The 17,039-nt window shown below is 45.4% G+C and overlaps 1 protein-coding gene across 3 annotated transcripts in view; it reads right to left on the reverse strand.

The window, feature by feature from the left end:
* Positions 1 to 17,039, reverse strand: part of LOC124601570 (ribosomal RNA processing protein 36 homolog) — a 75,117-nt gene that overhangs the window by 46,477 nt on the left and 11,601 nt on the right. The window contains exon 2 of one of the 3 annotated variants that reach the window (XM_047136254.1): positions 4,580 to 4,658. The exons of 1 other annotated variant lie outside the window; for it this stretch is intronic. In XM_047136254.1, the coding sequence (XP_046992210.1) occupies positions 4,580 to 4,658 (79 nt within the window). Of the gene's footprint in view, positions 1 to 3,416; positions 3,723 to 4,579; positions 4,659 to 17,039 lie in introns of those variants that run through there. One more of the 3 variants, XM_047136256.1, reaches the window with a different exon arrangement.

Below are 17,039 nucleotides of genomic sequence, written 5' to 3' on the forward strand. Positions count from 1 at the left end.
TTTGGAGGGGCCTTGCTCCTGAAGTAGGTACTTTGGGAGCAACACAAGGAGATTTTCCTCCCACCACTAAGGGAGCAGATGTATTCTGGAGGCCCGGAGGGCCCACTGTTCGTGGCACAGAATGTGGTACGACAGGTACTTGTGACAGTGACGGTAATGTAGCTGCAGCATATGTGGACGTCAACCGAATGGAGTGTAATCGTTCAAATTTACATTTAGTCTCTTGGTACATTAACCAGTCCAGAGTCTTGTACTCCACGATTTTCTGCTCCTTTTGGAGTGCTGTGCAGTCTGGCGAACAGGGGGAATGCTGCTCTCTACAGATGATACAAGTGGGAGGAGGTGCACACGGAATATCTGGATGCAGTGGACGCCCACAGTCACGACGTGGCGCTGGAAATGCAGCGGCGAGACATGTGCCTGAATTTCCGGCACCACATAGGCGAGGGACGTACGGTTTAACGTCACAGCAGTAAACCATCACCTTGACCTTTTCAGGCAATGAATCATCCTCAAAGGCCACGATGAAGGCACCGGTAGCAACCCATTGTAAAGATGCCAGATAAAATGAACACCCAGCCATCCTAGATTGGCACGGAGATCGTCATCCGATTGCAAGAGGAGGTCGTGATGGAAAATAATCCCCTGGACCATATTGAGGCTTTTATGGGGAGTGACGGAAACAGAAATATCACCCAGCCGGCCACAAGCGAGTAATGCCCAGGATTGGGCTGGGGATGCTGTCTGAATCAAGACTGCACCGCTTCTCATCTTGGACAGTGCTGTCACTTCCCCAAACTTGTCTTCAAAATGTTAAACAAAAAATTGAGGCTTCATAGGTATAAAGGAGTCCCCATCCATTCGGCTACAGACTAAATACCGAAGCGAATATGGCTCTCTTCTTTCTGTAGCCCTACATTCCTCCCATGGTGTAGCGAGGGAGGGAAACAATTTAGGGTCATATCTGTCAGCATTCTACTCAATCTTGCCCTTCTTAGAGATTGATAGCGCCTTACGGTCACCAGCAAGAGATGATTTAGTCCGCTTCATTGTGGGTCATCCGGCCTGATGCCACCCACTCGGATCAGGGGCGCTCCCTATGGGTGCCACCCAGCCACAGCAAAGGCAACCTGGCATAATGGCCGTTGCTGGGAGTCCTGATGCCCCAGGAAGACAGGCATCTACTCCTTGGCATACATGGGGAGTTTACAGCTCAGGCATCAGCAGTGCAATCCCTGTGTTGTCGGGGGGCTATTACCAAATTGGTACATGATGGCCCCACCACAACGGACTGGCTACCATGCTGGATATTGGGCGCAGAGAAATCCAATATTGTCATGGGGGTGAAAGAGGACAGGAGAGAACGAAAGAAGATGACATACCCTGGAAAGTGTCCTCGCCCAAATAGTTGAATTGCAGGTGGAGTTGCGAAACCGTGACAAGAGGTTCAGGAGATTGAATCTAAGGACACTATGGATAACTCCTGCACCACATAAGGCGTCCTTCCCCATATGGCCTGCACTACTGTACAATTTGGAAAGTGACATGTCAAACCATAAATTGGGACCTGAACTTATAGGGCCGAAAAGTATGAGACTCCTTTTAGTCACCTCTTACAATAGGCAGGGGGGGGATGTTGCTTTGACAAAATGCTGTCAACGGAGATTTAACTGTTAAGTGCATTACTGTTACCTTCAGAAGAGGTAAGCCCTCTGCATCAAACAGTAAAGCATCTAATCTTCATTGCTTTGTAACCTGCATAATACTGGCCTCTGAAACCAGCTGATGAGCCAGAACTTTGATGCTGTCTCACTGTAACTCAATACGTAGGGCAGTAAGAAGAAAAATGTTTAAACGTGATCAGTAGAAGATTCAGAACACTTGTTTATTGTAAGGAAACCTGCATAAAATTTAAAATGGCAATACTGTTCAAGCATTATATTTAAGTGTAGCTCACAATATACACAATTAAACTTTATTTAACACATTCATCAGAGGTAATTTTGAAATCTGAAGTTCTAGCCCAAAATATTAGCCTTCTCAATGTTGGTTGCAGTTACCGAGCAGCTACCTCAAGACTAGAAGACAAATGAAAGATCGAAAAATCATCCACAAAAAGAGACCATTGGCTGGAGTCCTGACATTACACACTATACCATTAATGGTTACTGCAAAAAGGGCAACGCTTAAGATTCTCCCTGCGTATACCAGTCTGAGAGTGCGTTGCAATTCTACACTTATAATACCCTCTGATGGTTTGCATTATACTGGGGAGAATATCCTGGAAGCCCCATCCATGTAGCTGTTTGATGATATTGTATAGAGGCCTATATCATGTCGTATCATAAGATTTATTATAATCGAAAAACATTCCTGTCAAGTGCTGCCTATGCAAAGGCTTTTTTGTGTTGCTGCCTCCAGTAGTATTAGATTATCAAGCGTGGAGCATTATCTATGGAAACCACAAAGTAGGAAGCCAAGAAGTTTCAGAATCAAAGTGTCTGTCCTAAGTGGCTGTTAATTATTTGTTCCAATGTCTTTCCTATGTAACTGACATCTTTTACACTCTAATAACTACTTGAGTTGACATGGTCCTTTCCAATCTTTTGGGGAGGAATTAGGAATGCACTCCGCCTGGAAATAGGGTGTTAGTAGATTCTATTAAAAGGAATAAGGAGGTAGGTTTTGGATTCCACATTTAAATGCTGAAACATGTAGTGCACATTCTCTGACCTGTCACTGTATTACAAGCCGAAGATAGTGGATGCTGCCCAGGAGCGGAAAGAAAAGAGAGGGGCTGTGGCACTCCGATGTTATTAAACCCAAAGTTCAACCACACACTCACTGGTAATTCCCATCTGCATTGGAATGCGACATCCTGACTGGCATTGTATGTTATTTGTTGGAAGTATGAGGCATGTTCAGAAAGTAAGTGTACTAGATTTTTATGTATATTTTTAGGAAAACTATACTTGGGAAAAGAGGAGGAGGAGGAGGAGGAGGAGGAGGAGGAGGAGGAGGATTGACATTCTGTCATCCAGTCTGCTGGTAATATGCAATGTGCACACAGATTTGGCAGTACTAAAGCTTCCACTGTACACATTTCACCCTTTATTATGGTTACAGGAGAAAAAGGAGGTGGCATTAATGGAAAACAACACATTGCTAGAAAAAAGTGGACGTGCAACACAAAGAGGGGGGGAGGAACAGAAGGATAACTCAAGCCACTAATTACATTTAGTCCTTTTGTTGCCCTTCTCATGGCCCTTAACAAGATGTCCACTGAATTTAACATTATCTCCAGTTTCAGCTGTGATGAATAATTTTTTAATAAAGCAAGTTTAACAATTTGGCCAAACACGTAAAGTACAGTTCTACATAGTTAACTTTGAATAATCTGTTTACTGCAAACTTACTGTTGATCATCTTGTGCTGCTACTGTCATATAGTGTGGTGTGCTCTGTGACTTAGAAGGCTGATCCCTTATGTTTAGTTTCTTCCACTATTTCGCATTTGCGAATGTACTGTATTTGTTCGATTTGCAGTTTGAAAATTCAATTCCATTCTGGCTGCCTGGTCCACTGCACTGCCCCTCCCCTTGGCAATGGGTATTGTCCCACCTATTGTCGGTATGTACCTCTAGTTCTCTCAAAATCAGTTTTTAATTTTAACAGTTCACCCAGTTTATCCTTCTCTGCACAATTCTTCACTGGAGATTGTCTGAACATAGCAGCCGCCTGTAAGTCTTCATTGGTAAAGGACAGTAGCAAATACCAAACACTCATCTATAATGTCATACAATATGCCTATTGTCAGTAAGATATAAACATTTCTTCACTCAAAGCAATTGTATTGAAACACTACTTATTAAACTGAAACTTGCCCTTATTCACATTATAAGTACACATGTATACACACTTTCCAATACATGCATCGCTGTTAGCCGTCAGGCAGTAACAATAAATTATATTATATGACCATTATTCTGACGACCATGCACCAACAAACTCTGAACCCAATATCACCAACAGACACAAGTGGTTTTCATTATTCTGCTTAATATCTCATAAACATACCACATCAGTAGACACATAGCCTCAACAACAGCTTGGCACTCTGGCCCAGGGGGGAAACTTATATAGGGACTTCCCGCAACACTACTATAGTTTGCTGCCAGGTCACTTTGAGCACTGCAAGTTTATCAATCCGTTCATTTTGTAGTAAACAGAAGCTGGTTGAATTGTATTGTAAATATATATTCTGCAATAGGTAATACTGGGTAAATGATTCCATATTTGTTTTGTTTCAAATCAAACAGAATCATATTTGTTTTTGTTTCATATCAAACAGAATTTACCTTTGTTGTATGGTGTTCTGTGGACTCATGCATACTAATTCCTGCTGACAAGTCTGCGTGTGAATCATTCAATTTAAATGCATTGCAGTTTTATTGCTTGTATTGTACTTTATCTTCATTTGCATATGTTTTCCATTACTTTCATTTAATGAGAACTCCATGTTAGTAGCTTTTGACAGAATTGATATTCATATTACATCTTGACACGGAATGAGTATGTACCTCTGTTTTGAAAAATGTTGTTTCTTGCCACTGAGTACGCTTTGTAGCCTTAGCGACTTGAGCATTCTTCTTGCAAATCCTAAAAAAGGTAACAGTAGCTGTAAACAACATTTTCGCAGAAATGAAGGTACTGTATAAATTTAGTAGTTCTCCGTTAAATGCAAGAAAGTACAACAAAGGGATGAAAACAAAAATAAAATGGGCAATAAACCTGCAACACATTTAAATAAAATAGTTCACACAAGGATTCATAAGCAGGATCCAGTACCAGACTTTTCTACCTCAGAAAAAAAATCTGAGAAGGTACTGGGATTCTTTTTGCAATGAATACACTAACAGCCCGAAATGAAAAGGAGATACTGTGTGCAAGTAAAATAAGTGTGCTGATGTACTAGACAATTTTAAGGCTTACGGGCTTCGTATTAAAGTTAGACTTTCCTTTGGTAAAAACTCTTTGCAAGTAGTCTAAAATATTAGGTATCGTCTGACATTAGTTCATTTTATGAAAGACTACAGCTGTAGCACAGTGGCTGATGGGACTAGCTCTTTCAATTGAAGGTGTATGACTTCTGACCAATATTCACTTGTTCCCGGTCACTACCAACCTTAGCTTCCAATAATGTGTGGGAAGAGTATCTTTATTGGGCAACTACAAATTTAAAATATTTCAAATTTGATTACATAAAATGTTTCTGTGATCTCTAACTCTGTGTTACGTCAGCTTTTGTTTACGAGCTTGTAGATGCACTGAACACTTCGCCATTTGCTAACTATGACTGACCAGGTTAGGTGTGCTGAGAAAGCTGTTAGCACTGACTGAGTGACCTGAAACAGCTACTCCCATCAATCACTGTGCCATAACTCTGCATAAAGTGAACATGTAGGCCTAGTACTATAAGTAGTCCATTTGTTTCATTTAGTTCTGACAAATAAATGAATAGAGTTTAAAGAAGCAAAGAATAGAAAAAGAGAAGTATGTTTGAGGTTATAATTGTTTGTATGAAGTCAAGTCATGAAGTGTGTCTTTTACTTTTTTTTTACACTACATTGCATGTATCAATGGATTTACCAAGGCACATTTAAACCTTTAACTGGAGAAGCTGACTGGGCTATAAGTGAAGAAGAAAAGTTCGCAGCTTGTTAGGTCTATGATGAAAGTGCATTAAATGTTACAAACAAAAGGTTAATAAAACCACAACCATTAGTAGAAAAGGCTTTGAAAGCAATATTTCTTCGTTTAATATAAAAGTTCACAGGTGTTTAATTGAGAACAACACTTAAAAGCATATCAATGATATAGTACATGGAAAATGATATAGCCGTAGAGCTGAAAATATCAACGCACGCAGGTTTCAATAACGAACAAACAAGAGAACATATTGTCATATTTTTTGATGAAACAAGGCCAGACGTAGTACTTCCTGTGATGTTATTAGGTACAGTGACAGACAGCAAGTTACAATGGATCATTCCCATGACTGGCAGAGAGGCTGAAAAACTCCCTTGCTCATGGAATTTCAATAAAGGTCATAATCTGTAACATTGTCCCTAGAGGTCATTATAGACCTCTAGTTCTGAATCAAGTGGAAGATTTGAATGAAGGCTTTGAAGGTTCTTTTACTGTGACTTCTCAGGCTTATTCCATAGTGTTGAGAAGTGTGGGTTCCCCCAAAATGGGGCAGTGGTTAACTACATATCAGGTGCTACTCCCCAGGTAGCTAAGGGTTTATGGGGTGAACAAGTAGTGTATTTAGATTAGGGGACTCTCCATCCTGTCTAGATAATTATACCTCAAGGATACCAAGAGTATTAGTGTAGGACCTAAAAGAAGCCCCCCAACCCAGATGAGACTATCAAAATCCTTGTCATCAAATGTTGAAACATTCATAATGAAGTATGAAATTGACTACAGTGACAATATTATGTGAATGAAAGTTGTTACTCACCATATAGTGGAAACACTGAGTCACAGAGAGGCACAACAAAAAGACTTTCACTCTTAAAGCTTTCGGCCAATGGCCTTCATCAACAATAGATAGATACACACACACACACACACACACACACACACACACACACACACACACACACACAAATGACTGCAGTCTCAGGCAACTGAAACCACACTGCGAGCAGCAGCACCAGTGCATGATGGTAAGGAGGAGGCTGGTGTGGGGAGCGAGAGGGACAGTATGGTGGGTATGGTGGACAATGAAATGCTGCAGGCTAGGCGTAGGGCAGGGGAGAGGTGGGGAGGGGGGGAGTTGGTTGGTTGGTTGGTTGGTTTAAAAGGGAGGGGGGGAGAGGAGAGACTAAACTGTGAGGTCATCGATCCCTTGTTCCCAGGAGAACAATTACCCAAGGGAAAAAAGAAAACAAAGAAGACGTACAGCACAATAACAGGAGAAAGAAAGAACCAGAAGAACGACAGAAGAACGACAAACACTACAATGGACAAAACAGGACAAGAAAACCAGAGAGACACACAAGAAACTGAGAGAGGAGATTAAAAATAAGAAATCGGATTAACATGGCTGGCTGATGACAACAATAAAAAAGAAGCCAGCCACTATGCAACACATTAAAACCTCCATCCTAAAAGCCCTAGGGTAGAAGACACAGAGGGACAAAGGACATGCGTTAAAACTCATATCAAATAATAAAACCCACCCTCACAAATAAAATATAAAACTAAAGCTGCTGTTGAGGCACTGTTGCCAACACTGAAGATAGGGTGCTGAGAAAGTTAAAAGTCTGCCACAGAGCAGCTAAAAGTGGTCAGTGCAGCAAGAGGTGGACAACTGTCATTTGGGAGCCACAGCGACACAAAGGTGGGTCCTTGTGACGGAGGAGGTAACCATGTGTGAGTCACGTATGGCCAATGCGGAGTCGACAAAGGACAACTGATTAACTGATTCCGTGTGAGAAGGACGCAGAGAAGACTTCCACATATTCACAGTCTCCTTAATGACATGCAATTAGTTGCACATACTGTCATGCCACTCCATCTCCCAAAGCCGAAAAACCTTGCGGTGTAAGACGGAATGCATGTCAGTTTCAGAGATGCCTCTCCAGGAGCAGTTTCTGCCTAGCCTGTTGAGCCAGCCTGTCAGCAAGTTCGTTGCCTGGGATCCCAACATATCCTGGTGTCCACACAAACACCACTGAATGACTGGACCATTCCGGGGCAGAGACGGACTCCTGGATGTTCGCTACCAAAGGATGGTGAGGGTACCACTGGCCGATAGCTTGTAAGCTGCTCAGGGAGTCAGAACAGAGAATAAACGACTCACCAGAACAGGAACGGATGTACTGAATTGAACGAGATATGGCCACAAGCTCTGCAGTGAATACACTGTAGCCATCGGGCAAGGAATGCTGTTCAATATGGCCTCAGTGGACACAAGCGAAGCCAACATTACTATCAGTCATCAAACCATCGGTGTAAACAACTTCAGAGCCCCGGAACACGTCAAGAAACGAGAGGAAGTGATAGCGGAGAGCAGCAGGGTCAATGGAGTCCTTAGAGCCATGCAAAAGATCCTGCCAAAGTTTTGGTCGAGGTGTACACCATGGAGGTTGTCGTGAATTGACCTCAAGTAGAGGTGGTAAAGGGAAGGACTCCAGTTTGGAGAGAATGCATCGCACGCGATGCATTCTCGGGTAATGTGTCACCCTCAAAGGCCAAAATGAAGGCACCGGTGGCAACCTCATTATCCTTTGGACCCCCATGGATGCACCAGGCAAAATGAACTCCTAGTCACTCTAAGTTGGCGCACAGCTTGTCGTCAGATTGCAAAATAAGGTCCCTGTGGAATATAATACCCTGGACCATATTTAAGCTCTTACGAGGCTTGATGGTAACGGAAACATCCCCCAGCTTGTTACAAGTGAGTAATGCCTGTGACTGGGCAGAGGACGCCATTTTTAACAAGACTGACCCTGACCGCATTTTGAACAAGCCCTCCAACTCCCCAAACTTGTCCTCTAAATGCTCTACAAAAAATGAGGCTTCATCGAGACAAAGTAGTCCCCATCAGCTCTCGTACATATGAGGTACCAGTGCGAATAAGGTTCGTTGTCATCCTTAGCCTGGCATTCCTCCCATGTTGTGGCCAGGGAGGGGTACGATTTAGAATCATACTTCCTTGTATTTAACTGAGACTTGAAACACTTGAGAGACTGCTGGAATTTGATCACCAGCAAGTGATGACGTGATACGCTTCATCTAGCGCCATCTGCCCTGATGCCACCCACTCCGACCACAGGCTCTCCCCTTGGGCACCACCCAGCCGCAACAAAGACCACCTGGTAGGATGGCCACTGCCAGCAGTCCTAATGCCCCAGGGTGACGGGCATCTACTTCTTGGCATACCTGGGGAGTTAACAGCACAGGCATCAGCAAAGCGATCCCTGGGTGTTACAGGGGGCTACAACCAACAGGGTACATGGCAGCCCCACCACACCAGACTGGCTACCATGCTGGATATGAGGCACAAAGAATTCCACGGTCTTCGTAGGCGCAGAAAACGACACTGCATATTGAGTGGAGGAAAATGCACCCTGGAAGGCTTCCTCGCTCAAGAGATGGAGGATGAGTGGGACTGCAATACCGCGACGAGAAAGTGGGCTTAACATCTCAATACACGACAGACATGATGCACCATCTAAGATGCCTTTCCTCAACTGGCTCGCTCTTCGAGAAAATTTTGAAAAATGGAGGTCTACAGGGGACCATCACATAAAGGCCGAAAGGTGTGAGGCTCCTTTTAGTCACCTCTTACAACAGGCAGGAATACCTCAGGCCTGTCCTACCCGCGGGCCTGCAGAAGTGATGTTGAGGGGGTGGGGGGGGTGAGTAGTGGAAAAGGAAAGGGTATTAGAGAAAATTTAAAAACTGGGTGTGGCGGTGGAATAATGGCTGTGTAGGGCTGGAATGGGAGCAGGGAAGTGGCTGTATGGCTGAGGACAGTGACTAACGAAGGTTGAGGCTGAGATGGTTACTGGAACGTAGGACATAAGATGAATTGCAGGGAAAGTTCCCACCGGCACAATTCAGAAAAGCTAGTGTTGGTGGAAAGGATCCATATGGCACTCACTGTGAAGCAATCATTGAAATGAAGGATATCCCATTTAGCAGCATGTTCAGCAACAGGGTGGTCCACTTGTTTCTTGGCCACAGTTTGTCGGTGGCCATTCCTGTGTACAGACATCTTGTTGGTTGTCATGCCTACATAGAATGCAGCACAGTAGTTGGAGCTTAGCTTGTAGACCACATGACTGGTTTCACAGGTAGCCCTGCCATTGATGGGATAGGTGATGTTAGTGACCAGAATGGAGTAGGTGGTGGTGGGAGGATGTATGGGACAGGTCTTGCATCTAGGTCTATTACAATTTTCCTTTGTTTGATTTTTGTCTGACAGCTTTTCTTCAGTCCTAACCCAGTGCTGTACTCTTTTGTTACTATTTTCTTTTGCATCACTATACTCAAGTCCATAAATCTAGCCACCCAAGGTTGGACAGAGACACAAAAGAGACATTAGAAACAGAAGAGAGTAATACAAGAAAGCAGATTACAGTAGCTGGCCGACCACAAGAATAAAAAGGAGAAGCCAGCCACTCTGCAACACATTAAAACTTCCACCCTAAAAGCATTAGGGTGGAGGACACAAAGGGACAAAGGACATGTGCTAAAACCTATATAGAAGTATAAAACCCACTCTCACGGATAAAACTTAAAATTAAAGCTGCTGCTGAGGCATCGTCGCCCAACATCGAAAGTAGGGAGCTGGGAAAGTTAAAAGTCCACCAAAGAGTGGCTATAATTGGGCAGTCCAGCAAGAGGTGGACGACTGTCGTTTGGGAGTCACAGCGACACAGAGGTGGGTCCTCGCGACAGAGTAGGTGACCATGCGTTAGCCATGTATCGCCAATGCGGAGCCGGCAGAGGACAACTGGTTCCCTGCGAGAAGACCGCATGGAAGACTTCCACACATTCATCGTCTCCTTAATGATACATAGGTTGTGCATACTGTTATGCCATTCCGTCTCCCAAAGCCTGAAACACGCGTGGTGTAAGACAGAACACAGATCAGCTTCGAAGACGCCCAACTCCAGAAGCGGTTCCCCGTCGCCTGTTTGACCAGCCTGTCGGCAAGTTCATTGCCTGGTATTCCGACATGTTCAGGGATCCAGACAAACACCACTGTACCACGGGACCATTCCAGGGCATAGATGGACTCCTGGATGGACGCTAGCAGAGGATGGTGAGGGTAGCACTGGTCGATAGCTTGTAGGCTGCTCAATGAGTCAGTACACAGCAGAAATGACGCGCCAGGGCATGAGCGAATGTGCTCAAGAGCACGAGATATGGCCACCAGCTCTGCAGTGAAAACGCTGCAGCCCGCTGGCAAGGAGTGCTGTTCAATACATCCTCCATGAACATATGCAAAGCCTACATGACCACCAGTTATTGAGGCTTCGGTGTAAACCACTTCAGAGCCCTGGAACATGTGTAGAATCGAGAGGAAGTGACAGTGGAGAGCTGCAGGGTTAATGAAGTCCTTAGGGCCACGTGAAATGTCCAGACGAAGCTGCAGCCGAGGCGTATACCATGAAGGCGTACGTGATCGGACCACAAGTAGAGGTGGTAAAAGGAAGGACTTAATTTCGGAGAGAAGGGACCACACGCGAACCGCAATCTTTAGCCCTGACCTGGGTTGCCGATACGGGAGACGAACTGCCGTGGGTGGGAAAAGGAGACAGTGATTCAGATGCTCAGGAGAAATACGAATGTGTGCAACGTAACTGGCAAGCAGTTGTGCACATCTGACCTGCAATGGAGGGACCCAAGCCTCCACCAGTGCGCTAGTCACTGGACTCGTCCTAATAGCTCCTGTCACTAGTCGAACCCTGCAGTGATGCACAGGGCCAAGTAAATGCAATGCTGGGACACTGCCGAACCAGAAACCACACTCCCATAGCCAATTCTGGATTGGACAAGGGCTCTGTAGAGACGCAGCAGCACAGAGCAATCTGCACCCCAATTGGTGTTGCTCAGGCAATGGAGGGCACAGAGGTGCTGCCAGCACTTCTGCTTAAGCTGACGAAGATGAGGGAGCCAAGTCAATCGAGAGTCAGAACCAGTCCTAAGAACTGATATGTCTCCACTACATAGAGTGGATCATTATGAAGGTAACGTTCTGGGTCTGGATGAATGGCACAATGCTGACATAAGTGCAAGACACAAGACTTCGCAGCTGAAAACTGGAAGCCGTGGGCTAGAGACCATGACTGCGCCTTGAGGATGGCTCCCTGTAGGCAATGCTCAGCAACACCAGTACTGGAGGAACAATATGAAACACAGAAGTCGTCTGCATATAGACAGACAGCCCGACAGCTGCTGCTAGACTGTTAAGGGCCACTAAAAATAGAGAGACACTCAATACAGAGCCCTGCGGGACTCCACTCTCCTGGATATGGATGGAACTATGGGAGGCACCAACTTGGACATGCAAAGTACGAAACGACAGGAAGTTTTGGATAAAAATTGGGGGCGGGCCCCTGAGACCCCACTCATACAATGTGGCAAGCATATTATGTCACCAGGTCGTGTCGTATGCTTTACGTGTATCAAAAAAGATGGCAAACAGGTGTTGCCCACTGGAAAAGGCTGTTTGGATGGCAGACTCGACGGACACAAGATTATCTGTGGTAGAGCGACCCTGGCGGAAGCCACCCAGACATGAAGCCAGTAGGCCACATGACTCCACGACCCAACCCAACTGCCGACATACCATGAGTTCCAGCAGCTTACAAAGAATGTTAGTGAGGCTGATGGGACGTTAGCTATCCACATCAAGAAGGGGTTTACCAGGTTTGAGCACCGCAATGATAGTGCTCTCCCGCCATTGCGATGGAGAGATGCCATCACACCAGATCCAGTTGAAGACAACGAGTAGATGTTGCTTGTAGTCAGATGAGAGATGTGACTGTGGATCTGATCTGGTCCAGGAACTGTGTCGGGGTAATGTTCAAGGGCACTGACGAGCTCCCACTCTGTAAATGGGGAATTATAGGATTCACTGTGGCATGTAGTGAAAGAGAGGACGTTCCCTTCCAGCTGCCATTTGAGAGTACGAAAGGCTGGGGGTAATTCTCCGACACAGAGGCCGAACGAAATGTTCAGCAATGTGCTCGGCAATCGCGTTTGCATCGGCAGATAAAACGCCATCTATGGTAACACCAGGAACACCTGTTGCAGTCTGGTACCCGAAAAGACGTTTGATCTTTGCCGAGACTTGGGAAGCTGACGTACGGCACCCAATGGTCAAGACGTATCTCTACAACACTCCCGCATCCATCGTTTGATAAGCTGGCTAATGCGGACACGGAGCCGTTTAAAGTCTATGAGGTGCTCCAGGGAAGGGTGCTGCTGTAGAGCTTGCCGATGTTCCTTAATTGCTTCAGTGACTTCCGGCGACCAACAAGGGACTGCCTTAAGCCTCGGGCGCACTAAAGAGCGAGGGATAACGTTTTCTGGCACACAAACAATTGTTGTAGTCACCTGCTCAACCATCACATCAATGTTATCATATGGGGGAGATTCAATGATGACAGCAGAGGTGATAGTTTCCCAGTCCATCTTGTTCAAAGCCCATCTGGGCAGGCATCCATGGCCCGACGCTGGGACAGTGATAGGAAGATGGGGAAGTGGTCACTACCACACACGTCGTCATGGGCTCTCCAGTGGATAGATGGGAGAAGTCCTGGGCTGCAAATTGATAAATGAATGGCCGAGTAACTACCATGAGCCACACCAAAATGTGTGGTGGCCCCAGCATTTAAGAGGCAGAGGTCAAACTGAGACAGTAAAAGTTTTGACATCTCAGCCAGTAAGCACAGTGCCACCCCACAAGAGGTTATGGCCGTTAAAATCTCCAAAAATTAGAAAAGGTTTAGGGAGTTGATCAGTCAGTGCAGCTAATACCTTCAGGGGTACTGCACCATCTGGAAGAAGATATACATTGCAGACAGTTATTTCCTGTGTTGTCCTCATTCTGACAGCCACAGCTTCAAGAGGGGTTTGAAGGGGCACAGTGTCACTACAGGCTGAGTTTAGGACATAAAGGCAAACTCCGCCCGACACTCTATTATAGTCGCTACGGTTCCTGTAATATCCCTTATAGCCGCAGAGGGCAGAGGTCCGCATTGCCAGGAACCACATTTCCTGGAGGGCAAAGCAGATAACAGGTCTAAAGCTTAAAAGTTGCCATAGCTCAGCCAGGTGGTGGAAAAAACCGCCACAATTCCACTGGAGGACGATGTCATTATGACACTAGGAAGGCATGGAACATTCAATGAGGTAGTTTACGCCTCAGGGTCACCTGCTACATCCGACTTATTGCCTGAGCAGTCTATATCCATTGTGTCTGAGGGTCTGGCGAGATCTAGGCCCTCAGCGGGTGCCAAAATCTCCATCCCTTCTTCAGACGCAGAGCTTGTAGGTAGCAGTGGTGTGGGTGTCACCGCAGTTTCCTTGGTAGTTGAGGCTTTCTTTTTGGTTGTCTCTTACTGCTGCTTGGGTTTCCCTGGCCCAGTCTCCGGAACTGAGAATGAGTGCTAAGCCCTATGACCAGCTGCTTTTGGGCTCCTCAGCCACTGGCGGGTGTTATTTTTCCCACTACCAGAAACCTGGGAAGTGAGTGACCCAAGAGACCCCTTCCTAGCGAGAGAAGCCGAATAAGACTTACGCTTCTCTGGCTTATAAGTGGAGACAGATGTCCCTGATGGTTTGGGGGGGGGGGGGGGGGGTGTGCCCCCAAAGAAGTTAGTGTAGGAGCAACAGGAAGGGAAATGCCCCCCAGCATCAAGGGAGCAAGTGTAGTCTTCCAGCTCTGAGAGGTGACTGGGGTTGGTGGAGCTGATGGTGCCAGAACTGCTGTAGCGGTGGCATAAGACGATGTTATCATCGGTCCAGGGTCTTGTACTCCATGATTTTTCCTTTCTTTCTGGAGAATCCCTTAGTCTGGCGAGCGAGGCGAATGGTGCTCTCCGCACCTGACACAGATCGGAGGTGGGGCACATAAGAGTATTGGGATGTGATGGGCATCCACAACTAGACCTGCGATGCCGGAAGTACAGCGGGAAGACATATGGCCGAACTTCCAGCACTTAAAGCACTGCATCGGGAGAGGGATATAGGGCTTTACATCACAGCGGTAGACCATCACCTTGACCTTGTCAGGCAATGTATCACCCTCAAAGGCCAAGATGAAGGCACTGGTGGCAACCTGATTATCCCTCGGACCCCGGTGGCCACGTCAGATGAATTGTACACCTCGTCACTCTAAATTGGCGCACAGCTCATTGTCAGACTGCAAAAGAAGGTCCTGGACCATATTTAAGCTCTTATGGGGCACGATGGTTACAGAAACACCCCCAGCTTGTCACAAGTGAGTAACACCCGTGACTGGTCAGAGGATGCTGTTTTGATCAAGACTGATCCAGATCCCATTTTGGACAAGCCTTCCACCTTCCCAAACTTGTCCTCTAAATGCCCAACAAAAAACTGAGGCTTTGTTGTCATGAAAGATTCCCCATCAGCTCTTGAACATACAAGGTACCGGGGCGAATAAGATCTGCCGCCATCCTTGGCCTGAGTCTGGTGTGGCCAGGGAGGGGAATGATTGGGGTTGTACTTCTGTGCATTGAACTGAATTCATGAATGCTTAGAGACTGCTGGTTTTTCACCACCAGCAAGTAATTATGGACTACACTTCATCGCGTGTCATCCGCCCTTATGCCACACCCACTCCTACCAGGGAACCCCCCCCACGGGTGCCACCCAGCCACAGCAAAGGCCACTTGGCAGGGTGGCCATTGCTGGGAGTCCCAATGTCCCAGAGTGAAGGGCATCTACTCCTCAGCATATGTGGGGAGTTAACAGCGCAGGCATCAGCAGAGCGATCACTGTGTGGTCAGGGGGCTAAAACAGGGTGTATACATGGACAAGGAAAAAAAATTCCCTGATTTTTCCCTGTTGAAAATACATTTTCTCCCTTTTTCCCGTGTTAAGTGACAGTATACTTTTCCTCGGCACTGTAAAACTTATCAATCCTTAGAATGTTTATGGTTTTCTACATAGACATTGAATTTGCCGGCACTTTTCAAAACGAAACCCTGGGGGGGGGGGGGGGGGGGGCGACACATTTTGGAAAGATCTTTGATGTGCAGCAACATGTACTCTCCATTTTTTCGTGTTACTGAGGTACAAATTCGAATTCCACCAAACACAGTATGTTACTTTCCGAAGCAATGAAATCGAGATTACGACGCGTTTTTGTAAGCCAGTCACAGCTCATGTCACGTGATCTCGCCAGCTGATGACACCATAGGACACGTGACGTAGTCAACCAATAGCAAAGATCAATCTTCAGTAGCGCGCATACACAAAAAATAAAAGTTAATGGTTTAAATCAATATACATAGTGTTGCTACAAGAAAAACAAAGCTTTCAAGAATAATATTGGTTTCGAAGATTAATAAGCTGCAAGAGAAGCTAAACTCCCATATATAATGCTGAGCTTCTTGCGCGTGTTACACTTTAAGATACATCACACAATTGTGCCAGTAAAATTTTTAATAACGACGTAAATGTCTGATCTTCTGGGCTCGAAATTCTTCTAGATGGCCGTCCTCAAAGAGTTGATTTTTAAATTAGAGTCAAACGCTCTGTGATTTAAGAAATTCATGGTACATTCTCGCACATAATTCATCTTGCGTAAAAGAAAATTTACTTTGAAAGTAACACTTTTCAAACCACCATGCGCATAATTTTCCCGTGACCCGTTAGAAATAGGTCGTTTCAGCAGTTGCCAGAGAGCACCAGATACCAGGCGTCACTGCGCCTGCGCAGCTACGATGACGCAGGAAGCTCCCATGTTCGTACGTGTATAACAATAAAAGATCTTGCATGATGTCATAAAAGAAACAAGACATCAAAGGATACTTCAAGAGCATCGGAATTTCGTGAACCATACTAAAATGCATAATTCGGCTTAAAGTGCACAATCGTATGTCCAGATTCGGATGTAAATTTTCTGGAGTACCAATACTCTATCATCTCCTGCTTGGTTATTTATATGGTATAATGCCATACGAGCTAGAAGGTGGAAAACGTGCACTTGAAATGCAGCGAACAGTTGAAACCAGCCAACAGTGTGAAATTAAACACTTCGTTTCAAATAAACTGACTGCCTCAGCGCAAAAGATTAATAAAAGCCAAATCTCTTTAGAAAACCGACAAAAATAACTTCATTGTTCTGCAAGGCGATTGATGCTTGACTGTCAGAAAGGAGAAAATAAAACCTGAAACTTCAGTAATCATGCGAACGTATTTTAATTCATTTGGTAGCTCTCAGCCACAGAAATTCGTTTTGTTTTCATTTAATGTGAGAGC

This window comes from Schistocerca americana, chromosome 1 (assembly GCF_021461395.2).
Source record: "Schistocerca americana isolate TAMUIC-IGC-003095 chromosome 1, iqSchAmer2.1, whole genome shotgun sequence".
In the NCBI taxonomy this organism is placed as follows: domain Eukaryota; kingdom Metazoa; phylum Arthropoda; class Insecta; order Orthoptera; family Acrididae; genus Schistocerca; species Schistocerca americana.